We start from the raw sequence: 26,315 nt of genomic DNA on the forward strand, positions 1-26,315 counted from the left end.
AAAAGTTAACGTAATATTGGTAAACTGCAGGAGTATCCAGGGCAAGGTTCCTGAATTAGTATCTCTTATTGAAGGAAATAGTGCGCATATAGTATTAGGAACGGAAAGTTGGTTAAAACCGGAAGTGAACAGTAACGAAATCCTAGACACAGAATGGAATATATACCGCAAGGATAGGATAAACGCCAATGGTGGAGGAGTATTTATAGCAGTAAAGAATTCAATAATATCCAGTGAAGTTATTAGCGAATGCGAATGTGAAATAATCTGGGTTAAGCTAAGTATCAAAGGTGGGTCAGATATGATAGTCGGATGCTTCTATAGACCACCTGCATCAGCAACCGTAGTAGTTGAGCGCCTCAGAGAGAACCTGCAGAACGTCGTGAAGAAGTTTCGTGATCATACTATTGTAATAGGGGGAGACTTCAATCTACCAGGTATAGAATGGGATAGTCACACAATCAGAACTGGAGCCAGGGACAGAGACTCTTGTGACATTATCCTGACTGCCTTGTCCGAGAATTACTTCGAGCAGATAGTTAGAGAACCAACTCGTGAAGCTAACGTTTTAGACCTCATAGCAACAAATAGACCGGAACTTTTCGACTCCGTGAATGTAGAAGAGGGTATCAGTGATCATAAGTCAGTGGTTGCATCAATGACTACAAGTGTAATAAGAAATGCCAAGAAAGGAAGGAAAATATATTTGCTTAACAAGAGTGATAGGGCACAAATCGCAGAATATCTGAGTGACCACCATCAAACGTTCATTTCTGAGGAAGAGGATGTGGAACAAAAATGGAAAAAATTCAGAAACATCGTCCAGTACGCCTTAGATAAGTTCGTACCGACTAAGGTCCAAAGCGAGGGGAAAGATCCACCGTGGTATAACAATCATGTACGAAAGGTACTACGGAAACAAAGAAAGCTTCATCATAGGTTTAAGAGTAGTCGAATCATAGCTGATAAGGAAAAGCTGAACGAAGCGAAAAAGAGCGTAAAGAGAGCAATGAGAGAAGCATTCAACGAATTCGAACATAAAACATTGGCAAACAATCTAAACAAGAACCCTAAAAAGTTTTGGTCATATGTAAAATCGGTAAGCGGATCTAAATCCCCTATTCAGTCACTCGTTGACCACGATGGCACCGAAACAGAGGACGACCGAAGAAAGGCAGAAATACTGAATTCAGTGTTCCGAAACTGTTTCACTGCGGAAAATCGTAACACGGTCCCTGACTTCAGCCGTCGCACGGACGCCAAAATGGAAAATATTGAAATAAACGATATCGGAATTGAAAAACAACTGCTATCACTTAGTAGCGGAAAAGCATCCGGACCAGACGAGATACCCTTAAGATTCTACAGTGATTATGCTAAAGAACTTGCCCCCTTTCTATCAGCAATTTATCGTAGATCGCTGGAAGAACGTAAAGTACCTAGCGACTGGAAGAAAGCGCAGGTCGTTCCCATTTTCAAGAAGGGTCATAAATCAGATGCGAATAATTATAGGCCTATTTCGCTTACGTCAATCTGTTGTAGAATAATGGAACATGTTTTGTGTTCTCGTATTATGACGTTCTTAGATAATACAAATCTCCTTCATCATAACCAACATGGATTCCGCAAACAGAGATCATGTGAAACTCAGCTCGCCCTATTTGCCCAAGAAATTCACAGTGCCGTAGACACTGGCGAGCAGATTGATGCCGTATTCCTGGACTTCAGGAAGGCATTTGATACGGTTCCGCACTTACGTTTAGTGAAAAAAATACGAGCTTACGGAATATCGGACCAGGTTTGTGATTGGATTCAGGATTTCCTAGAAGAAAGAACACAACATGTCATTCTTAACGGTTCAAAATCTGCAGATGTAGAGGTAATTTCGGGAGTACCGCAAGGAAGCGTGATAGGACCTTTATTGTTTACAATATACATAAATGACTTAGTCGACAACATCGGTAGCTCCGTGAGGCTATTTGCAGATGACACGGTTGTCTACAAGAAAGTAGCAACATCAGAAGACTCGCACGTACTCCAGGAAGACCTGCAGAGGATTAATGCATGGTGCGACAGCTGGCAGCTTTCCCTAAACGTAGATAAATGTAATATAATGCGCATACATAGGGGCAGAAATCCATTCCAGTACGATTATGCCATAGGTGGTAAATCATTGGAAGCGGTAACGACCGTAAAATACTTAGGAGTTACTATCCGGAGCGATCTAAAGTGGAATGATCACATAAAACAAATAGTGGGAAAAGCAGGCGCCAGGTTGAGATTCATAGGAAGAATTCTAAGAAAATGTGACTCATCGACGAAAGAAGTAGCTTACAAAACGCTTGTTCGTCCGATTCTTGAGTATTGCTCATCAGTATGGGACCCTTACCAGGTTGGATTAATAGAAGAGATAGACATGATCCAGCGAAAAGCAGCGCGATTCGTCATGGGGACATTTAGTCAGCGCGAGAGCGTTACGGAGATGCTGAACAAGCTCCAGTGGCGGACACTTCAAGAAAGGCGTTACGCAATACGGAGAGGTTTATTAACGAAATTACGAGAGAGCACATTCCGGGAAGAGATGGGCAACATATTACTACCGCCCACATATATCTCGCGTAATGATCACAACGAAAAGATCCGAGAAATTAGAGCAAATACGGAGACTTACAAGCAGTCGTTCTTCCCACGCACAATTCGTGAATGGAACAGGGAAGGGGGGATCAGATAGTGGTACAATAAGTACCCTCCGCCACACACCGTAAGGTGGCTCGCGGAGTATAGATGTAGATGTAGATGTAGAGTACGCGAAGGAACTTGCCCCCCTTCTTGCAGCGGTGTACCGTAGGTCTCTAGAAGAGCGTAGCGTTCCGAAGGATTGGAAAAGGGCACAGGTCATCCCCGTTTTCAAGAAGGGACGTCGAACAGATGTGCAGAACTATAGACCTTTATCTCTAACGTCTATCACTTGTAGAATTTTGGAACACGTATTATGTTCGAGTATAATGACTTTTATGGAGACTAGAAATGTACTCTGTAGGAATCAGCACGGGTTTCGAAAAAGACGATCGAGTGAAACCCAGCTCGCGCTATTCGTCCACGAGACTCAGAGGGCCATAGACACGGGTTCACAGGTAGATGCCGTGTTTCTTGACTTCCGCAAGGCGTTCGACACAGTTCCCCACAGTCGTTTAATGAACAAAGTAAGAGCATATGGACTATCAGACCCATTATGTGACTGGATTGAAGAGTTCCTAGATAACAGAATGCTACATGTCATTCTCAATGGAGAGAAGTCTTCCGAAGTAAGAGTAATTTCAGGTGTGCCGCAGGGGAGTGTCGTAGGACCGTTGCTATTCGCAATATACATAAATGACTTTGTGGATGACATCGGAAGTTCACTGAGGCTTTTTGAGGATGATGCTGTGGTATATCGAGAGGTTGTAACAATGGAAAATTGTACTGAAATGCAGGAGGATCTGCAGCGAATTGACGCATGGTGCAGGGAATGGCAATTGAATCTCAATGTAGACTACTGTAATGTGCTGCGAATACATAGAAAGAAAGATCCCTTATCATTTAGCTACAATATAGCAGGTCAGCAACTGGAAGCAGTTAATTCCATAAATTATCTGCGAGTACGCATTAGGGGTGATTTAAAATGAAATGATCATATGAAGTTGATATCGTCAATAAAGCAGATGCCAGACTGAGATTCATTGGAAGAATCCTAAGGAAATGCAATCCGAAAACAAAGGAAGTAGGTTACAGTACGCTTGTTCACCCACTGCTCGAATACTGCTCAGCAGTGTGGGATCCGTACCAGATAGAATTCATAGAAGGGATAGAGAAGATGCAACAGAGAGCAGCGCGCTTCGTTACAGGATCATTTAGTAATCGCGAAAGCGTCACGGAGATGATAGATAAACTCCAGTGGAAGACTCTGCAGGAGAGACGCTCAGTAGCTCGGTACGGGCTTTTGTTGAAGTTTCGAGAACATACCTTCACCGAAGAGTCAAGCAGTATATTGCTCCCTCCTACGTATATCTCGCGAAGAGACCATGAGGATAAAATCAGAGAGATTAGAGCCCACACAGAGGCATACCGACAATCCTTCTTTCCACGAACAATACGAGGCTGGAATAGAAGGGAGAACCGATAGAGTTACTCAATGTACCCTCCGCCACACACCGTCACGTGGCTTGCGGAGTATGGATGTAGATGTAAAATCCAGTACGCTGATTGTGTTGAAGACACTGATATTCGACATCCGGTTAGCCCCGTGATTAAATATCACACAGGTGCAAACAGGGACATAAAAGAACAATGACAATTACTTTGTCTCTGTATTATTTTCTGTAATGTAATTTGTCGTGACATACTGACCTACACAAAAGCCTGAGATCTAGTTTAGGTTGCAAGATGACAGGTAGATACTGCGTTATTGAGACCAATAGATGGGACGGGATGTGATGAGATTAAGTATAATTCTTGTTATGGTACACACACACTATGAACAAAAAAAAATATGAATGCGACGTACCACGAACGAATTATCCAAATGGGACGGGAATCAGCAGATGTGCTGTACATATACAGACAAAAATATGATTACAATTTCAGAATAAGCTGGGTGATTTATTCAAGAGAATGAGCTTGACAAGTTGAGCAAATAAACAACACGTCGGTCCACCTCTGGCCCTTATGCGAACAGCTACTCGGTTTGGCATTGCTTGATGGAGTTGTTGGATTTCCTCCTCAGGCATATCGAGCCAGATTCTGTCCAATTGGCTCGTTAGATCGTCAAAATCGCAAACTGGTTGGAGGGCCCTGCCCATAATGCTCCAAACCCTCAACTTGCGAGAGATCCGGTTAACTTGCTGACCGTGCTGACCGAGGCAAGATTTGCCAAGCGCGAAGACACGCAGTAGAAACTCAGGCCGTGTGGGGGCAGGCATGCATATCTTGCTGAAATGTAGCTCCAGAACCGATAGCCACGAAGGGCAACAAAAGGGGGCGTAGAACACTGTCGACGTACTGCTGTGCTGTAATGTAAGGGTGCCGCGGATTACAGCTGAAGGGGGTGCTGCTACGAAAAGAAATGCTCCGCATCATTGCTGTTGTCGGGCCTATGTTGGACGGCAGTCACGTTGGCATCTCAACGCTGTCTGGGACGCCTTCAGACACGTCCTTGACCTGGAATCTCATCGACTGGAGTAGGACTGTCTTCAGTGATGAGTCCCGTTTTGGACTGAGCCCTGATGACCAGTGAAGACGTGTCTGGGGACGCCCCATACAGCGGTGGGATGCCGACCTCACTTTCCCCTGCCATACAGTCCGGTAACGGGCAGTGGCTGTCTGCAACGCCATTTAATTTCATAGCAGGTCCTTTTTGGTTGGTTGGTATGGGGAAGGAGACCAGACAGCGAGGTCATCGGTCTCATCGGATGAGGGAAGGACGGGGCAGGAAGTCGGCCGTGCCCTTTGAAAGGAACCATCCCGGCATTTGCCTGAAGCGATTTAGGGAAATAACAGAAAACCTAAATCAGGATGGCCGGACGCGGGATTGAACCGTCGTCCTCCCGAATGAGGTCCTGTTTGGTTCACACCCGCAGCACCCTTGGAGCACAGCAGTACCTCGACGATATTCTACGTCCCGGTCTGCTCCCTCCGTGGCAAACCATCTCGGACTTACATTTCAGCAAGGTAACGACTGCCCGCACTCAACGAGACTTTCACCTGATTCTCCGCGTGTTTGCCAAGCCCTACCGTGCCCAGCAAGGTCGCCGGATCTACCCCCAATTCACAACGTTTGGAGCAATGGGATCACCAATTTAGTATTATAGGGCAGCGTGCATAAAAATCGTAGAGGGAGGGCGAGAGATGAATACACTAAGCAGATGTAGGTTGCAGTAGGTACTGGGAGATGAGTAAGCTTGCACGGGATAGAGTAGCACGGAGCGCTCCATCAGACCAGTGTCTGGACTGAAGACCACAACGACAACAAACGCGCCAATTGGACAGAATTTGGCACGATATCCTCCGTCAATCGACGCCGAGCTGAGTAACTGCTCGCATATCGCTAGAGATGTACTTGAGGACAATATTATGGAAATGGAAGAGGATGTAGATGAAGACGAAATGGGAGATACGATACTGCGTGAAGAGTTTGACAGAGCACTGAAAGACCTGAGTCGAAACAAGGCCCCCGGAGTAGACAACATTCCATTGGAACTACTGACGGCCTTGGGAGAGCCAGTCCTGACAAAACTCTACCATCTGGTGAGCAAGATGTATGAAACAGGCCAAATACCCTCAGACTTCAAGAAGAATATAATAATTCCAATCCCAAAGAAAGCAGGTGTTGACAGATGTGAAAATTACCGAACAATCAGTTTAATAAGCCACAGCTGCAAAATACTAACACGAATTCTTTACAGACGAATGGAAAAACTAGTAGAAGCCGACCTCGGGGAAGATCAGTTTGGATTCCGTAGAAATACTGGAACACGTGAGGCAATACTGACCTTACGACTTATCTTAGAAGAAAGATTAAGGAAAGGCGAACCTACGTTTCTAGCATTTGTAGACTTAGAGAAAGCTTTTGACAATGTTGACTGGAATACTCTCTTTCAAATTCTAAAGGTGGCAGGGGTAAAATACAGGGAGCGAAAGGCTATTTACAATTTGTACAGAAACCAGATGGCAGTTATAAGAGTCGAGGGACATGAAAGGGAAGCAGTGGTTGGGAAGGGAGTGAGACAGAGTTGTAGCCTCTCTCCGATGTTATTCAATCTGTATATTGAACAAGCAGTAAAGGAAACAAAAGAAAAATTCGGAGTAGGAATTAAAATCCATGGAGAAGAAATAAAAACCTTGATGTTTGCCGATGACATTGTAATTCTGTCAGAGACAGCAAAGGACCTGGAAGAGCAGTTGAACGGAATGGACAGTGTCTTGAAAGGAGGATATAAGATGAACATCAACAAAAGCAAAACGCGGATAATGGAATGTAGTCGAATTAAGTCGGGTGATGCTGAGGGAATTAGATTAGGAAATAAGACACTTAAAGTAGTAAAGGGGTTTTGCTATTTGAGGAGCAAAATAACTGATGATGGTCGAAGTAGAGAGGGTATAAAATGTAGACTGGCAATGGCAAGGAAAGCGTTTCTGAAGAAGAGAAATTTGTTAACATCGAGTATAGATTTAAGTGTCAGGAAGTCATTTCTGAAAGTATTTGTATGGAGTGTAGCCATGTATGGAAGTGAAACATGGACGGTAAATAGTTTGGACAAGAAGAGAATAGAAGCTTTCGAAATGTGGTGCTACAGAAGAATGCTGAAGATTAGATGGGTAGATCACATAACTAATGAGGAAGTATTGAATAGGATTGGGGAGAAGAGAAGTTTGTGGCACAACTCGACCAGAAGAAGGGATCGGTTGGTAGGACATGTTCTGAGGCATCAAGGGATCACCAATTTAATATTGGAAGGCAGCGTGGAGGGTAAAAATCGTAGGGGGAGACCAAGAGATGAATACACTAAGCAGATTCAGAAGGATGTAGGCTGCAGTAGGTACTGGGAGATGAAGAAGCTTGCACAGGATAGAGTAGCATGGAGAGCTGCATCAAACCAGTCTCAGGACTGAAGACCACAACAACAACATCGCTAGAGTGGCGGTCGGAGTGTCCCGGCAGTCAGCACGTACCGGGTGCTTGAGCAGCTCGTGGTGGCGCGAGTCGACGTCGAGGCCGCGCTTGGGCCGGATGAGCAGGAAGACGGTGGCGATGTCGGGGCAGCAGCGCAGCAGCTTCTCGACCAGCGCCTTGCCCACGAAGCCGGTGGCGCCCGTCACCAGCACGCACGCGTCGCGGTAGAAGCCCTGCACGGGGCCGCCCGCCTCCAGCGGGTTCTTGTTGCTGCTCTCGCCGTCGTTGTTGTTGTTGTTGTTGCTGGTGGTGGTGAGCGGGCTGGCGTCGCCGGCGCCGGCGCTGCCGGAGCTGCAGCTGCTGGGCCCCATGGCGGGGGCGGCGCTGGGGGCGGAGGCGCTGGCGGCGGCGGAGTCCTCGGGGGCGGCCTCAGCGGCTACGTGGCCACATAGGGGCGGCGCACCTGCAACACGAGCGGAGGCGGCGGCTCAGCAGCGGTCCGGCGTCACGTATCGGAGCTCCAAGTGGTATCGATGCGCTACTCGACCAATCACTCGACACCCGACGAGGGCGGCCCGAGTGCGAACGACACGCGAGAAAGTACGAACTATGTACAACGACGAGCTACATCTCATTTCGCGAAACTCGGAAGGAAATATGATGAAGCATACAACTGTAGAACTGTAGAATTCTCATGCAGTATGTGATCCAAAGTACGCGGACACCTATTAGTAGATAGTAATATGAGGTGTACCCAAAAATGGTTCAAATGGCTCTGAGCACTATGGGACTTAACTTCTGAGGTCATCAGTCCCCTAGAACTTAGAACTACTTGAACCTAACTAAGCTAAGGACATCACACACATCCATGACCGAGGCAGGAATGGAATCTGCGACCGTAGCGGTTGCGCGGTTCCAGACTGCAGCGCCTAGAACCGCTCGGGAGGTGTACCCACCTCTCGCCTTTATGACGGCTTCAAGTACGCTTGAATGTCTCTGGAGCAACGTGAGCCCATTTTCCCCAAGAGTCGAAATCAGAGATGGTAGTGATACTGGACGCTACATTCTGGAGCGAAGTCGACTTTCTGACTCATTCTACAGGTGTCAGGTTGGGACTCTGGGCAGACCACTCCATTTGAGGACCGTTATTGCTAAAAAACGAGTGCGTCACAGGGTGTACTGTAATGCTGATACAAATAACCATCGTCTCCGAGCTGTTCCTCTAGTGTAAGGGCTACGCAGTGCTGTAAAGTGTGTTCGTGTCTTTCGTGGATGTAGCGTTTGCTTAAGGGGCTCAGGAAAGGCTCAAAATCATGAAAAATTCAATTTTTACTTTTTTGCGTTTTCTGAATCTGCAGACTATTACCTTTTAATAGATATATAATTTATTCAATTCCGAAGACTACGACTATTTTTAAATTTTTTTTGAAATGTGTTCTACATGAGCGTGACCCACTGTGGCACTGTTAAACTGCTGTCAAATGGTGTTATTATTAACCAATTATTATTATTAATAATAATAATAATAATAATAATAATAATAACTGAACTGTTGGAAAAGTGTATTCACGGAAAAACTCAAAACCCCAATGAAAGTGTAAATAGTGTTATATGGTCGAGAATCCCCAAGACTGTATTTGTTGGAATAGAAACACTTCACTTTGGTGTGTATGATGCTGTTGCGACTTTCAATGATGGCAACATTGTAAGGTGCAAGGTATTTAGAAATATGGGAATGAAGATAGGTTCTAACATGGTACGAGCGATGCTTGCTTTACACAAGGAACGCCTTCGGGCTGCAGACAGGGCTGTAAAGAGTCTAGAAATACAAGCAAGGGTAAACAGGAGGAGGAACAAGAGGAAGCTGGAGGAGGAGTTTGCAGAGGATGAAGATAATCCATCCTATGGACCTGGAACGCACTAAAAAGTTAATCCAATCTTTGTCGCTAAATTCCCAAAACTTTTATTTTCTCATACTAATTACATGTTTTCTAAGGATCTTCCAAACATATTTGTTTCAAACTTTCAGTAAATGTTACACAGTACCTTCTGCATATTTAACACAGCCTTTTTCCAAAAAACTGTATACTTTTGAATATATAAATAAAAAATTGCAAAAAAATGTTGTGAATTTTCATTACAATTGAAAAAAAATCGTCTTTAATAACTGAACTAAAATTTTGTAAAATCCCTGTGTTAAGTTGTAGCCCATATTCCAATAAATAATCTGTAAAAAGTTCAACTTCCTACCTCAGATACTTTGTGAGGAAAGATGTAATTTATAAGCGTTATTTTAACATTGCAAGTATAGGGCGTTACGGAGCCCCTTAAGTGGGATGAGGGGACCACACCCTAACCAACGACAGCACTCCCCATATCGTAACACCAGCTCCTTCCAACTTGACTGCTGGCTCTTAAGTATGACCACAGGTGAGGTCCTCCAGCATTCGCTAAACCCAAACCCTTCCCGTGGACTGCCACAGGGCACAGCGTGATTCATCACATCAGATCACCATTTTCCAGTCCACCGCTGTCCAGCCTCCCTTTACAATGTCAGGTGCGCATCTCGCGACGTCTCGTGCTCAGTTCCGCAATTAGAAGGGGTGTCCGGGTACTTCTGACCACACGCAATGTACAAACAGCCATGGTAATTTCTTAGCAAAGGTAGCACACAAAAGTGAAAACCATCTTCTTCAACAACACTCCCTGTCACTGATCCCAGTACAACATTTTATTCGCTTATTAGAAGCTGTAATCACTTACCGAGTGGGCTGCATAAGACCATTTCGATCGCTGTTCACCCATTAGAATAATAAGACAACGAGTTACAGTTTGAGTCACCGTGAAGCAGAAAAAGGTAATAATATTCAGATGAAACAAGAAAGGAAATTAATTCAAATTTAGATGTGGAATAATTCGTGTCATACTGACTAATTGCGATCTTTTATTCATTTGTTAGTTGCTGTTTTACATAGGACTTGCACCTTAGAAGATACTGCAATCCACGTTTCAAAGATATTATTATTATTACTGTTCAAAATCCATACTACAACAATAAAGCTACGACGCGTCGCGGAAATACGAGGTATGTCCACAAAGTTAAGTTCCGTTTGGTTATATAAAACAAACGTGTACAGATACAGAAAAAAACATTTATTGTACAAAAATCTACAACTGTTAAACCACTTTTCTACATAGCTCCAGAAATTTTGTAGGCACTTGTTATGGCGTGGAACAAGTTTTTGTATGCCTTCTTCATAGAAGGTTGCCGCCTGTGATGCAACCATTTGGTAACATGTTCTTTCAGCTCGTCATCATCGTTGTTGAAGTGTTGACCACCAAGGACAGATTTTAGGTGTAAGAAGAGATGAAAGTCGTTAGGAGCGAGGTCCGTACGGAGGATGATCAAACGCGTCCCAGTGAAATTCCCGGAAGAGTTGTTTGCTCACATTCGATGTTTGAGGTCGGGCATTATCGTGGAATAAAAACAACACATTTTGGCTCTAACCCTCGGCGCTTGTGGTCTCGCAGTAACCATGTGTATTGATTGGTTGGCCTCGTGGTAAGAAATCAATGAGCAAAATGCCTTTTCTGTCCCAAAAAACGGTTCTCATGACTTTTCGAGGTGTCAAGATTTGCTTAGGCTTCACGTTCGTTGGGGATGAAGTGTGCCTCCATTCCATTGATTGCCGTTTTGTTTCAGGGGTGTCGTACGATACCCGAGTTTCATCCCCCGTGACTATCCGAGAAAGAAAACCATCGCATTCTTCATTGTAGCGTGTCAGAAACTGAAGTGCACTGCCCATCCGTTGTTTTTTGTGTTGTTCAGTAAGAATTTTGGGTACCCAACGTGAGCAAAGTTTTCGAAATTTACAGTTGTGCTTAATCTTCTGTTCAATTGTGTGAACCAGTAACCACAGACGGGCGTCCACTTCGTTCTTCATCGTGCACTTGACCACGTCCTTCATTGAACATTCTGACCCATCTTCTAACCATTGAATCACTCGTAGCATTTTGTCCGTAAACCTCGCAGATTTGCCGATGAATTTCCTTCGGTTCAACTTTCTTTGCATTTACGAAACGAGTCACAGATCCGATTTCACACGCGGCGGTATTTTCAATTACGGCTGACACTATAAAGAAGCACTGCAAAGCACACATCGCCAGCAGCGGTCTAACAATGGCGTACACGTCTCCTCCTCGAGCCAGAGTAACTGCCGCGCGTGCTCAGGAACTGCGATCGTAGCGCTGCCGCGGAAAGAAATAGCAACGGAACTCACTTTGCGGACTTTTCGTAGTACTAACAAGGGAACCTCCCCATCGCACCCCCCTCAGATTTAGTTATAAGTTGGCACAGTGGATAGGCCTTGAAAAATTGGATCCAGATCAATCGAGAAAACAGGAAGAAGTTGTGTGGAACTATGAAAAAATAAGTAAAATATACAGACTGAGTAGTCAATGGGCAACATATGCAACATCAAGGAGAATAACAGCTCAAGAGCGCCGTGGTCCCGTGGTTAGCGTGAGCGGCTGCGGAACGGGAAGTCCTGGGTTCAAGTCGTCCATCGACTGAAAAGTTTAATTTAATTATTTTCAGACAATTGTTATCTGTCCGTCCGTCCGTCCGATGCGAGGTAACTGCGCCGCAGTGTGGGGACGCCACACCTAAACAAACATCGAAACACACGACGTCAGCCGACTACAGCGCACGGAAGAGAGAGTATTCCTGCTAACGAGGCTCCCTGGCTGGCAGTTGACTGTTCCCTACTTTGGACGAGAGTGCATTAAATACGTGAGATGTATTCCGTGGGCAATATGAATCCAGCAAATATAGCTCGGGCCTTCAATAACAATCGCACGGTTTTGCGGTGCGGTCGCGAAACACAGGCGCTAAACTTATTACAGTGAACAGAGACGTCAGTGAACGAACGGACAGATTATAACTTTGCGAAAATAAAGAAAGTAAAATTTTCACTCGAGGGAAGACTTGAACCAAGGACCTCTAGTTCCACAGCGGGTCACGCTGACCACTTTTTTTATTTTATTTTTTTAATTTTTTCAGACGCCTTAACCACTTTTTTTTTAAGTCAGACGCCTTAACCACTTTTTTATTTTTTAGCCACTTTTTTGTGTCTTTTTTGCTCTACGATTTTTTTTGTTTTACCACTTTTTTAATTAGTTTAATAATTTTTAATGTTTTTTGTTGTTTTTTACTTGTTTTGTAAAATTTTTAAATTTTTTTATCTTTTTTTGTTTGTTTTGACTAATTTTCCAAATGTTATGTTTTTTTCGTAATCTCTAATCTCTTTGTTCGTTGTAAGTTGTTGATTCGTTTGTATTCTGTCCATCTTCTTTGTTCGTTTTCTTTCTTCTGGTTTGCATTTTTGATTCTTTAAAATACACCAAATTAAGTATGTCGTCGAAAGAACTGGTACTGGGAAGGAAATATTCTTGAAATTCAGACGTTGTCATATGCATCATCCCCAGGAGACAAATGAATGTCCTCGCAGAGAGTATAACCTTCGATTGTAGTACAGGGATGACGAATTGTTGTAACAGATGTCCCACTTATCCATGTCCTATGGCGTCGCAAGGACGACGTGAAGAAAATTTTGAAATGTTGACTGATACCGTTGTCCATATTGGCTGGTTGTGTGCCAGTGTTGGTTTGAGAGATAGACTTGAAAATCTAATACATTAGGGGCACTGCCGGACAGAATATAGTTGATAAAATGTCCCACGAGCCATAGGTAACTGTTATGTTTGGCAGCCGGGAGCACGGGACCACGGCGCTCTTAAGCTCCCACCGTCCTTGATGTTGCCTGTCTTACACATGGACTACTAAGTTTGTATATTTTGCTTACTTTTTTCATAGTTCCACACAACTTCTTCTTGTTTTCTCGATTGATCTGTGTTCAGTTTTTCAAGGCCTATCCACTGTGCCAACTTATAACTAAATCTGAGGGGGGTGCGATGGGGAGGTTCCCTTGTAAGAAAAGTTGCTGGACCGCGGGCCAGTCGAACAGAACCCGAGATTTCTCAGGCTGTGACATAAACAGCTCGAGCAGTTCCAGTCACGCGCAAACGCCGCACTACCTCAGTCCATGCAGCTTGCCGTCGCAGTAGGGGCAGTTTGGCGGAATCCGCTGGAGGTGGCCGACACCGCCGTGTGTGCGACGCGCGTTTTGACCGGCCGTGCGACTGCGCAGCCGCAGAGTCCGCCGCGGCGGCAATGCGCTCCACTCACTCACCACTACACCCCCCCCCCCCCCCCCGCTTCCAACTGTGTTGTCGCCACGTCACTGGCCGCCATATTTTCTTAGCCACGTGCAAGGACCACACGCAAAACAAGTACACTACTGGCCATTGAAATTGCTACACCACGAAGATGACGTGCTACAGACGCGAAATTTAACCGACACGAAGAAGATGCTGTGATTTGCAAATGATTAGCTTTTCAGAGAATTCACACAAGGCTCGCGCCGGTGGCGACACCTACAACGTGCTGACATGAGGAAACTTTCCAACAGATTTCTCATACACAAACAGCAGTTGACCGGTGTTGCCTGGTGAAACGTTGTTGTGATGCCTCGTGTAAGGAGGAGAAATGCGTAGCATCACGTTTCTGACTTTGATAAAGGTCGGATTGTAGCCTATCGCGATTGCAGTTTATCGTATCGCGACATTCCTGCTCGCATTGATCGAGATCCAGTGACTGTTAGCAGAATATGGAATCGGTGCGTTCAGGAGGGTAATACGGAACGCCGTGCTGGATCCCAACGACCTCGTATCACTAGCAGTCGAGATGACAGGCATCTTATCCGCATGGCTGTAACGGATCGTGCAGCCACGTCTCGATCCCTGAGTCAACAGATGGGGACGTTTTAAAGACAACAACCATCTGCACCAACAGTTCGACGACGTTTGCAGCAGCATGGACTATCAGCTCGGAGACCGTGGCTGCAGTTACCCTTGTCGCTGCATCACAGACAGGAGCGCCTGCGATGGTGTACTCAACGACGAACCTGGGTGCACGAATGGCAAAACGTCATTTTTTCGGATGAATCCAGGTTCTGTTTACAGCATCACGATGGTCGTATCCGTGTTTGGCGACATCGCGATGAACGCACATTGGAAGCGTGTATTCGTCATCGCCATACTGGCGCTTATCAGCCGGCGTGATGGTATGGGGTGCCACTGGTTACACGTCTCGGTCACCTCTGATTCGCATTGACGGCACTTTGAACAGTGGACGTTACATTTCAGATGTGTTACGACCCGTGGCTCTACCCTTCATTCGATCCCTGCGAAACCCTAAAATTCAGCAAGGTAATGCACGACCGCATGTTGCAGGTCCTGTACGGGCCTTTCTGGATACAGATTACCCTGGCCAATACAATCTCCAGATCTCTCACCAACTGAAAACGTCCGGTCAATAGTGGCCGAGCAACTGGCTCGTCACAATACGCCAGTCACTACTCTTGATGTACTGTGGTATCGTGTTTAAGCTGCACGGGCAGCTGTACCTGTACACGGCATCGAAGCTCTGTTTGACTCAATGCCCGGGCGTATCAAGGCCGTTATTACGGCCAGAGGTGGTTGTTCTGGGTACTGACTTCTCAGGATTTATGCACCCAAATTGCGTGAAAATGTAGTCACATGTCAGGTCTAGTATAATATATTTGTCCAATGAATAACCGTTTGTCATCTGCATTTCTTGTTGTTGTAGCAATTTTAATGGCCAGTAATGTATATAATCGACACAGTTATGCTGTCTATGCGTTACAGCATCTTGGGTGCCAGCAAACAAACAATACTGTCAAATTTGTTACGGCACGCAGACTGAACACTGAAGTTGGACAGATGCAACAGAGGGTGGAAAATTCAGTTTTTTGAGATAGAAATACAGTAACGTTCACACACACACACACACACACACACACACACACACACACACACACACACACACACACAAACAGCTTCAACGACTAGAGATACGACGTTCATATCCACGGGACGTGTACATTAGTATGTTGGGCAGAAATCATTAGCATTTCAGTCACCTCGGTTCAGCATGTGTCCTGCTACCTAGGAGGCACACGGTCTGCCAGTGGCCCTGGTAACGTGATCCATGCGTGATGGCATCGGTGTGTATAAGGCTCGAATGGCGTCCTGTGGTTTAGCCATTCACGCTGCATTCACCTGGTTGCAGAGTACATCCGTGGTGGCTTCACCACATCCCACACATTTTCGATTGGAGACAAGTCCGGTGTCCAGGCGGGACTGCGCAAAAGGCTGACGTCCTGTGACACCGAGAAGGCGCGCGTTGGTGCAACATGTGGTCGTGCATTGTCATGCTGAAAAATGGCGTCTGGAGTGTTATGCAGAAAGGGCATGGTTACGGGTCGCTGGATGTCATTCCCGTAGGTCATGCTGATCACAGTGCCCCGGACACGCACCAACTGTGGTTTGTGGCTGCACCCAACAGCACCTCACACCACAACACCTGTAGTTCGTGCTGTATGTCTTGTCCGAACGCAGTCCCCGTGATCCCGCTCCCCCTGCCTGCGGAGAACTAAAATGCGGCCGTCAGTTTCAAACAAACAGAACTAGATTCGTCCAAAAACACTATCTGATGCCACTTGTGTCCGCAGTGACGTCGTTCCGTACACCATCGGTGATGTGTTGGCAGAAGAGCCAACACCGTGTTGCTAGAGGAGGCCGAAATGCACGCGCTGAGCTCACGCAGACTGGCGTGAGGTCTGGAACAGTTAAGGGAATTTAAAGTAGCAAATAATAGTACATAGCTTCTGGAATACTTAACTTTAATCCATAATTGGAGGACATCGCTCTTGAAGATACATAAGTACAATCTCAATATAAACTGGTAATGGCGCCTTGCTAGGTCGTAGCAAATGACGTAGCTGAAGGCTATGCTAACTATCGTCTCGGCAAATGAGAGCGTATTTGCCAGTGTAGCTTCGCTAGCAAAGTCGGCTGTACAACTGGGGCGAGTGCTAGGAAGTCTCTCTAGACCTGCCGTGTGGCGGCGCTCGATCTGCAATCACTGACAGTGGCGACACGCGGGTCCGTCGTATACTAGCGGACCGCGGCCGATTTAAAGGCTACCACCTAGCAAGTGTGGTGTCTGGCGGTGACACCACATTCGGCATCTAACATCTCTCTGCGCATGCGTCAAACGTAGACGGAGAAGTCGACGACGCGCACGTAACCCGTCTGCGTGGCGGCAACGGACTGTCACCCCTGACACTGTACCACGTGTTACACCGTTCTACTGCTGAGCCAGAGCCGAGGAAGACGCAGATCTGTCCTGCGGTGTCGATGTTCTCGGAGGATGGTCTGCGTGGTGAGAGCTGACCCACCTCGTCGTGTTCCACAGCATTCCGTCACCCATATTCCGCACTAGTTGCACTGCTGAAACATTTCGTCCCAGCAGCCATTTCGCCGACGGATACGTCACATTCTCTCACGCCAATAATGCGCCGTCCTTCAGACTCACTGAGCTGACGGTGCGGTTCGCACATACATCTGCGAGGCATCCGGCACGTCTGCTCAAGTCAAACTGAGCCATTACCGTCGGCTTACAGCGACAACGAGAGCGGCAGGCACACTTTCTTCATCTACATCTACATCCATACTCCGCAAGCCACCTGACGGTGTGTGGCGGAGGGTACATTGAGTAACTCTATCGGTTCTCCCTTCTATTCCAGTCTCGTATTGTTCGTGGAAAGAAGGATTGTCGGTATGCCTCTGTGTGGGCTCTAATCTCTCTGATTTTATCCTCATGGTCTTTTCGCGAGATATACGTACGAGGGAGCAATATACTGCTTGACTCCTCGGTGAAGGTATGTTCTCGAAGCTTCAACAAAAGCCCGTACCGAGCTACTGAGCGTCTCTCCTGCAGAGTCTTCCACTGGAGTTTATCTATCATCTCCGTAACGCTTTCGCGATTACTAAATGATCCTGTAACGAAGCGTGCTGCTCTCTGTTGCATCTTCTCTATCTCTTCTATCAACCCTATCTGGTACGGATCCCACACTGCTGAGCAGTATTCAAGCAGTGGGCGAACAAGCGTACTGTAACCTACTTCCTTTGTTTTCGGATTGCATTTCCTTAGGATTCTTCCAATGAATCTCAGTCTGGCATCTGCTTTACCGACGATCAACTTTATATGATCATTCCATTTTAAATCACTCCTAATGCGTACTCCCAGATAATTTATGGAATTAACTGCTTCCAGTTGCTGACCTGCTATTTTGTAGCTAAATGATAAGGGATCTTTCCTTCTGTGTATTCGCAGCACATTACACTTGTCTACATTGAGATTCAATTGCCATTCCCTGCACCATGCGTCAATTCGCTGCGGATCCTCCTGCATTCCTTTACCGGTACGTACGTATGTGGACCTTGAACCCGTGGGTCGACGCGGTTCAAATGCTAATCATTTCTGCGCAACATACTAATGTGCATGTCATGTGAATATGAGCGACCTATCTCTAGTCGTTCAAAGTGTTCTGTTTTTTTTTTTTTTTCTTAAGATGAGTGTACAATTTAAAGCAATTTTTGCTGATAATAAATCTTGCCCAGTGTATATTCAGTGTTCAGCTGTATTAATGACAGTAATGAGATGTTAGAATGTCGTACTTTAGCAGAGTATCTGCATGCTTTACACTTCTAACATTCCTTGTACGCAAGTGTCTTATTTGCCAGATTTCTACTTCGCATTTTTCTGAACCTTCACGGTCATCTGGAATGTCACGCAGACGACTTTTTTAGGGTACACCTATATAGTGCATTTAGTTTGTCACAATGTATCGAGATTAACCTGTTTGTCCAGAGTAATGTTCAAATGTGTGTGAAATCTGATGGGACTTAACTGCTAAGGTCATCAGTCCCTAAGCTTACACACCACTTAACCTAAATTATCCTAAGGACAAACACACACCCATGCCCGAGGGAGGACTCGAACCTCCGCCGGGATCAGCCGCACAGTCCATGACTGCAGCGCCTTAGACCGCTCGGCTAATTCCGCGCGGCTGTCCAGAGTAAAATTACGTGTTAAACAAAACTCGAATAAGTACACCGGCAAGGTATGTACATAATCTACAATTAAAATAGCCTTTTCATGTACGGAATTCCTTTCAAAAACGTGGACCTAACGCAACGATGGGAATGCAGCATAAAGCTCAGCAGAGTTATGCGAGCTCTTCATATCTTAAGGGCTCTGGCAGGTGCTCTTTTCTAAGAAACAAAAGTCATAACGCAATGCCGGCCTCTGTGGCCGAGCGGTTCTAGGCGCTTCACTCCGGAACCGCGCTGCTGCTACGGTCGCAGGTTCGAATCCTGCCTCGGGCATGGATGTGTGTGATGTCCTTAGGTTAGTTAGGTTTAAGTAGTTCTAAGTTCTAGGGGACTGACGACCACAGATGCTGAGTCCCATAGTGCTTAGGGCCATTTGAACCATTTTACGTAACGCAATATGGCATAAACACGACCCTCCTATCTTCCATTTGAACTGCTGAATGCCGCACAAAAAAAGAGATGACTGTTGAAGAAAAAACTCCAGCCCGCATATCTGTAATTCTCCTCACAAGCAACGATAACGCAGCCCTCCGAATTACATATTATTTACAGCTATTATCGTCTGCGCTGTGTATAAGTACCAGTGTATAGTACAAATATATGTATTTCATAAATACGTAAGACAACTTGCTAAATGTCATTCAAGTAAAAGGTGGAGTAACTGTAAGTAAAAGTTGCAAAGAAATTCGCCAGTATGTACAGGGTAAGATACATCGCTAGGCACAAATGTGCGTGTTGACATTCTATTTAACTGACTGGAATAATGCAGCACCTCGCACATCGCAAACATCACGCTTGAGATGCCACGGCGCACGAAAAAACGCACAACACCGGGAATTATTTTCTCTAAACACGTCGTCCGAGGATTAAATAAAACAAAACGCAAATGTTACTGCACAACAAACAAATTAATTTTTCCCATATCGTAATTACACCCAGTAGCCACCGACTGCTGATAACAACGCACAGTTTTACTGCAGCCAGTTTTCGAGGTTTCCATTGGCTACGGTAATGATACACATTGCCTAAGCCGCTGCTGCCGAGATGGGTCTTAGACAGAAGTTAAAGCGGGGCCGTTCAGATGCTTCACAAGGAATCACCAACAGGACAGCGAAGGAGCTGAAAAGAGACTTGCCAAGAGGACAAAGGAGAAGGGAGGTAGATCAGAGTTCAACGTCCCGTTGACAGCGAGTATAAACATCCGAATTGCGTCGCTACCAGTAAACGTTCTACGTGTTCTTTAGTAAATAAAGACTGTAAACAAAAGAGTGGCAAAAGGAAAGAAACGCAAAATAAGAACAGGTTTCTCTTCGTTAGGGCGAGGTCAATAGTTTCGTAGCTTCTAAGCTTACAAGACATTACATTTACAAAAGGCGATGTGCAGCACCGCCCCCTACCGGCTACGGTGCGACCTACAACCCCAACTGCAGCACTTGCGGCGAGTTACATCATCTCTTTTTTTAAATTTTTTATTTATTTATTGTTCCGTGGGACCAAATGAAGGAGAAGTCTCCATGGTCATGCAACGAGTCAATACATGAAATTATAGCACGATACTAGAAACAGATAAAATTAAATATAAGAAACATATTCAGGCGACAATTGGTAAGTTTAAATAAAGATAATCAACAATGCAACACTGGAATTTGCTTAATTTTTCAGCTCTTCCAGGAGCTCCTCGACAGAATAGAAGGAGTGAGCCATGAGGAAACTCAGTTTAGACGTAGTTTTAAACTTCAGTTTAGACTTAAAAGTGTTTGGGCTACTGCTAAGATTTTCTAGTTCTTCTGGTAGCTTATTGAAAATGGATGCAGCAGAATAGTGCACTCCTTTCTGCACAAGAGTCAAGGAAGTGCATTCCACATGCAGATTTGATTTCTGCCTAGTATTAACTGAGTGAAAGCTGCTAACTCTTGCGAATAAGCTAATATTGCTAACAACAAACGACATTAAAGAAAATATATATACTGTGAGGGCAATGTCAGAATTCCCAGAGTATTGAATAGGGGTCGGCAAGAGGTTCTCGAACTCACACTACATATAGCTCAAACAGCCCGTTTCTGAGCCAAAAATACCCTTTTTGAATCGGAAGAATTACCCCAAAAAATAATACCATATGACATAAGCGTACGAAAATATGCGAAGTAGACTACTTTTCGTGTTGAAGTGTCACTTCTTTCAGATACTGTTCTAATGGTAAATAAAGCAGCATTTAGTTTCTGAACAAGATCCTGAACATGGGCTTTCCACAACAGCTTACTATCTATCCGTACGCCTAGGAACTTGAACTGTTGCGTCTCGCTTATAATATGCCCATTCTGTCTGAACAAAATAACGGTTCTTGTTGAATTGTGAGTTAGAAACTGTAAAAACTTGAGTCTTACTGTGATTTAGCACCAAATTATTTTCCACAAGCCACGAACTTATTTCATGAACTGCATTATTTGATACTGTTTCAATATTACACACAAGATCCTTCCCTACCAAGCTGGTGTCATCAGCAATAAGAAATATTTTTGAATCACCTGTAATACTAGAGGGCATATCATTTATATAAATAAGAAACAGCAGTGGCCCCAGCACCCACGTCACATGCTCAACATTTGTTATCCACTTTTCGGGTATTTCCTGATATTTGTGGCCCCCTGTATGTCATATTAAATTACTTTTCTCAGCATGATCTATGTCGCTTCAGGCTTTTTTAGATTAACAGTGTAATAGGCCTTTAAAAGTGCACAATAATGGCGTGCCGTTGTCTTGAAATGACATTCTGCCGTAATAGTGAAGTTGTGACATGAGAACAACAATACACGACGAAATCAATACGGCATCTCCGAAGTCGCCGCCTGCCGCGGTCGCACCGAGTGCCACGTCACTGTGACGTCACGGGCCCGTGCTCTACGGGGCGCGCTGTTGCCGTTTGGCAGGCGGCGGCAGCGGCAGCACGTGGTGTTCCCAGCCGCTGAGTCACACCGGGGGGCCGGCCCTGCCCGCTGCCCGCTGCCTGCTGGCTGCTGGCGCTCGCCGCCGAGTCGATAGCGTACTGCGGACTGCGGCCTCGGCGCGCCCCAACCCCAGGGCGGCCGAGGGAAGGGAAAAGGGCGGCGTGCGGGCGCCGGAATTCCAATTCCCGCCGCCCCCTCGTCTCACATCTCGTGCCGCACCGGCACCGACTCACTTGCTCTTCCCTAATGCACAGCTACCAGCTGTGTGTATGTGCGGCCAGTTTGTCAGAGTCATAAATTTTGCACAACAATATTGCTCGATAAAGGTAGGTAGAAGCTTCCTTTCCTCGCGTCTTTCTCCGCTGCAGTCAAATACGAGGGCTATTCGGAAAGTACGGTCCGATCCCACGCGAAATGGAAACCACCGGGAAAATCAAAAATGTTCTATTTGCAACAATTCAAAAATGGTTCAAATGGCTCTGAGCACTATGGGACTTAACATCTGAGGTCATCAGTTCCCTAGAACTACTTAAACCTAACTAACCGAAGGACATCACACACATCCATGCCCGAGGCAGGATTCGAACCTGTGACCGTAGCAGTCGCGCGGTTCCGGACTGCAGTGCAACAGTTCGCTTTACCTTCCAGCTACTTCTCTACATAGGTAAGAAGAAGCAACACCTGCAGCCGTCGTTGTTATGCTGCAACCAGTTTCGGTGACTCAATACACCGTCTTCCGTATTCTGCGGAAGCCAGTTTGTAGATGTAGGCCACTCATGAGATCGTGTATACGATTCGAGTTCATCCCCTCACCGTCAGCTAGGGGCGGAAGATAGTGTACACACTCACCGCAGTGGCCGAGCGGTTCTGGGCGCGTCAGTGTGCAACCGCGCGGCCGCTACGGTCGCAGGTTCGAATCCGACCTCGGGCATGGATGTGTGTGATGTCCGTAGGTTAGTTAGGTTTAAGTAGTTCTAAGTTCTAGGGGACTGATGACCTCAGATGTTAAGTCCCATAGTGCTCAGAGCCATTTGAACTCACCGAAACGTGTTGCAAATAACACGAAAACGGACCGATGACCGTAGCAGTTGTTGTTGTTGTTGTGGTCTTCAGTCCTGAGACTGGTTTGATGCAGCTCTCCATGCTACTCTATCCTGTGCAAGCTTCTTCATCTCCCAGTACCTACTGCAACCTACATCCTTCTGAATCTGCTTAGTGTATTCATCTCTTGGTCTCCCCCTACGATTTTTACCCTCCACGCTGCCCTCCAATACTAAATTGGTGATCCCTTGATGCCTCAGAACATGTCCTACCAACCGATCCCTTCTTCTGGTCAAGTTGTGCCACAAACTTCTCTTCTCCCCAATCCTATTCAATACCTCGTCATTAGTTACGTGATCTACCCATCTAATCTTCAGCATTCTTCTGTAGCACCACATTTCAAAAGCTTCTATTCTCTTCTTGTCCAAACTATTTACCGTCCATGTTTCACTTCCATACATGGCTACACTCCATACAAATATTTTCAGAAATGACTTCCTGACACCATCCATTCCGTTTAACTGCTCTTCCAGGTCCTTTGCTGTCTCTGACAGAATTACAATGTCATCGGCGAACCTCAAAGTTTTTATTTCTTCTCCATGGATTTTAATTCCTACTCCAAATTTTTCTTTTGTTTCCTTCACTGCTTGCTCAATATACAGATTGAATAACATCGGGGATAGGCTACAACCCTGTCTCACTCCCTTCCCAACCACTGCTTCCTTTTCATGCCCCTCGACTCTTATAACTGCCATCTGGTTTCTGCACAAATTGTAAATAGCCTTTCGCTCCCTGTATTTTACCCCTGCCACCTTTAGAATTTGAAAGAGAGTATTACAGTCAACATTGTCAAAAGCTTTCTCTAAGTCTACAAATGCTAGAAACGTAGGTTTGCCTTTCCTTAATCTTTCTTCTAAGATAAGTCGTAAGGTCAGTATTGCCTCACGTGTTCCATCTAGTTAAATTCCCACCTTATTGCAGTTTCTTCAGTTTTAATCTACAGGTCATAACCAATAGATTGTGGTCAGAGTCCATATCTGCCCCTGGAAATGTCTTACAATTTAAAACCTGGTTCCTTAATCTCTGTCTTACCATTATATAATCTATCTGATACCTTTTAGTATCTCCAGGGTTCTTCCATGTATACAACCTTCTATCATGATTCTTAAACCAAGTGTTAGCTATGATTAAGTTGTGCTCTGTGCAAAATTCTACCAGGCGGCTTCCTCTTTCATTTCTTAGCCCCAATCCATATTCACCTACTACGTTTCCTTCTCTCCCTTTTCCTACACTCGAATTCCAGTCACCCATGACTATTAAATTTTCATCTTCCTTCACTATCTGAATAATTTCTTTTATTTCATCATACATTTCTTCAATTTCTTCGTCATCTGCAGAGCTAGTTGGCATATAAACTTGTACTACTGTAGTAGGTGTGGGCTTCGTATCTATCTTGGCCACAATAATGCGTTCACTATGCTGTTTGTAGTAGCTTACCCGCATTCCTATTTTCCTATTCATTATTAAACCTACTCCTGCATTACCCCTATTTGATTTTGTGTTTATAACCCTGTAGTCACCTGACCAAAAGTCTTGTTCCCCCTGCCACCGAACTTCACTAATTCCCACTATATCTAACTTTAACCTATCCATTTCCCTTTTTAAATTTTCTAACCTACCTGCCCGATTAAGGGATCTGACATTCCACGCTCCGATCCGTAGAACGCCAGTTTTCTTTCTCCTGATAACGACATCCTCTTGAGTAGTCCCTGCCCGGAGATCCGAATGGGGGACTATTTTACCTCCGGAATATTTTACCCAAGAGGACGCCATCATCATTTAATCATACAGTAAAGCTGCATGCCCTCGGGAAAAATTACGGCCGTAGTTTCCCCTTGCTTTCAGCCGTTCGCAGTACCAGCACAGCAAGGCCGTTTTGGTTATTGTTACAAGGCCAGATCAGTGAATCATCCAGACTGTTGCCCTTGCAACTACTGAAAAGGCTGCTGCCCCTCTTCAGGAACCACACGTTTGTCTGGCCTCTCAACAGATACCCCTCCGTTGTGGTTGCACCTACGGTACGGCCATCTGTATCGCTGAGGCACGCAAGCCTCCCCACCAACGGCAAGGTCCATGGTTCATGGGGGGGGGGGGGGGGGGGGGGGGGGGGGACCGTAGCAGTATGGTCCCTTTAATCCCACAAACCACAACACCAAAACGATTGCTCCAGGTGTTCCATTTTACTACGTAAGCGAACAGCTCATACTTTCATCATAGAAGGCAGCCGCCACTTCTCCACGCTGGTCTGGAGGTCGTTGTCTGGGCCGAAATACTGTCTTCATAGCCAGCATTTCATGTGGACACAGATGAGCGTCAGAGAGAGCCAAGTCCTGCCCGTATGGTGGATGATCAAACATTTCCCATCGAAAATGCTGCTGGGCTTCCCCACTGCCCCTGCAGTGTGCGGCCGGGAATTTTCATGAAGAAGGAAATGCTTGACAGGTACGTTATGTGGGGTTGCGTCAAATCAGGTGCAACCGCGCAACAGGCACCCATACTTGGCGGGAGACATTACTATTCTAGGCATCTTTACTTGCTCACTGCGTGCTCTGAACAGACCGTGACATAGTCGACAGAGTACTAGAGACACTGCGAAACACATCTGTGCAAAGCTTCATCGGATTTTCAGTCTAATTCCTATTTCGCGATCTGTCGGCGCGAAATCTTACGGGACTTAACTGCGAAGGTCATCAGTCCCTAAGCTTACACACTACTTAACCTAAATTATCCTACAAACACACACAACCATGCCCGAGGGAGGACTCGAATCTCCGCCGGGACCAGCCGCGAGTATTTCAGTAAATTTGTCTACTACAATGGCTGACCAACAGCCACGGCAATGTGAAGTCAGTCCCGGCTCGTAATCACAGGTAACGCATCCTTCTCGCAAACCGCACGTCTGCGGACCTACGGTTAGTTAACCATTTTTGCTTCTTCTCTTCTGTACTTCCACCTGTGCCACTATTCGCTATTAATTACGATACATACTACATGTCATTGCAAGGTTTCTCGGCGTATTTCAATGATCAAATCTTGTCGGGTTATGAGGCTAGTGTGGCGTCGTCTTGTCGCAACGTTTCAATCAGTTTCGTAGCCTGAAGACTATGGGTACGAAACTGCTTGAAACGTTGCGACTGAAATACTAAACACCTTTTTCCAAAGCACTGCAGTTCCTTCTCTAAATCCTCGCACAAACGAATAAATGGCTGACATCAAAATAAGTGTCCAAGGAATAGAAAAGCAACTGGCATCACTCAACAGAGTAAAGTCCACTGGACCTGACGGGATACCAATTCGGTTCTACATAGAGTACGCGAAAGAACTTGCCCCCCTTCTAACAGCCGTGTACCGCAAGTCTCTAGAGGAACGGAAAGTTCCAAATGATTGGAAAAGAGCACAGGTAGTCCCAGTCTTCAAGAAGGGTCGTCGAGCAGACGCGCAAAACTATAGACCTATATTTCTGACGTCGATCTGTTGTAGAATTTTAGAACATGTTTTTTGCTCGAGTATCATGTCGT

The 26,315-nt window shown here is 45.6% G+C and overlaps 1 protein-coding gene across 1 annotated transcript in view; it reads right to left on the bottom strand.

Moving 5' to 3' along the window:
* The window catches only part of LOC126100260 (putative fatty acyl-CoA reductase CG5065), a 66,537-nt gene extending 58,445 nt beyond the window's left edge, over positions 1–8,092 (bottom strand). The window contains exon 1 of the mRNA XM_049910848.1: positions 7,708–8,092. Within this exon, the coding sequence (XP_049766805.1) occupies positions 7,708–8,019 (312 nt within the window). The 5' untranslated portion in view covers positions 8,020–8,092. The remainder of the gene's footprint in view (positions 1–7,707) is intronic.
* Positions 8,093–26,315: the final 18,223 nt, after the last annotated feature.

Source organism: Schistocerca cancellata, chromosome 9 (assembly GCF_023864275.1).
Source record: "Schistocerca cancellata isolate TAMUIC-IGC-003103 chromosome 9, iqSchCanc2.1, whole genome shotgun sequence".
Classification (NCBI taxonomy): domain Eukaryota; kingdom Metazoa; phylum Arthropoda; class Insecta; order Orthoptera; family Acrididae; genus Schistocerca; species Schistocerca cancellata.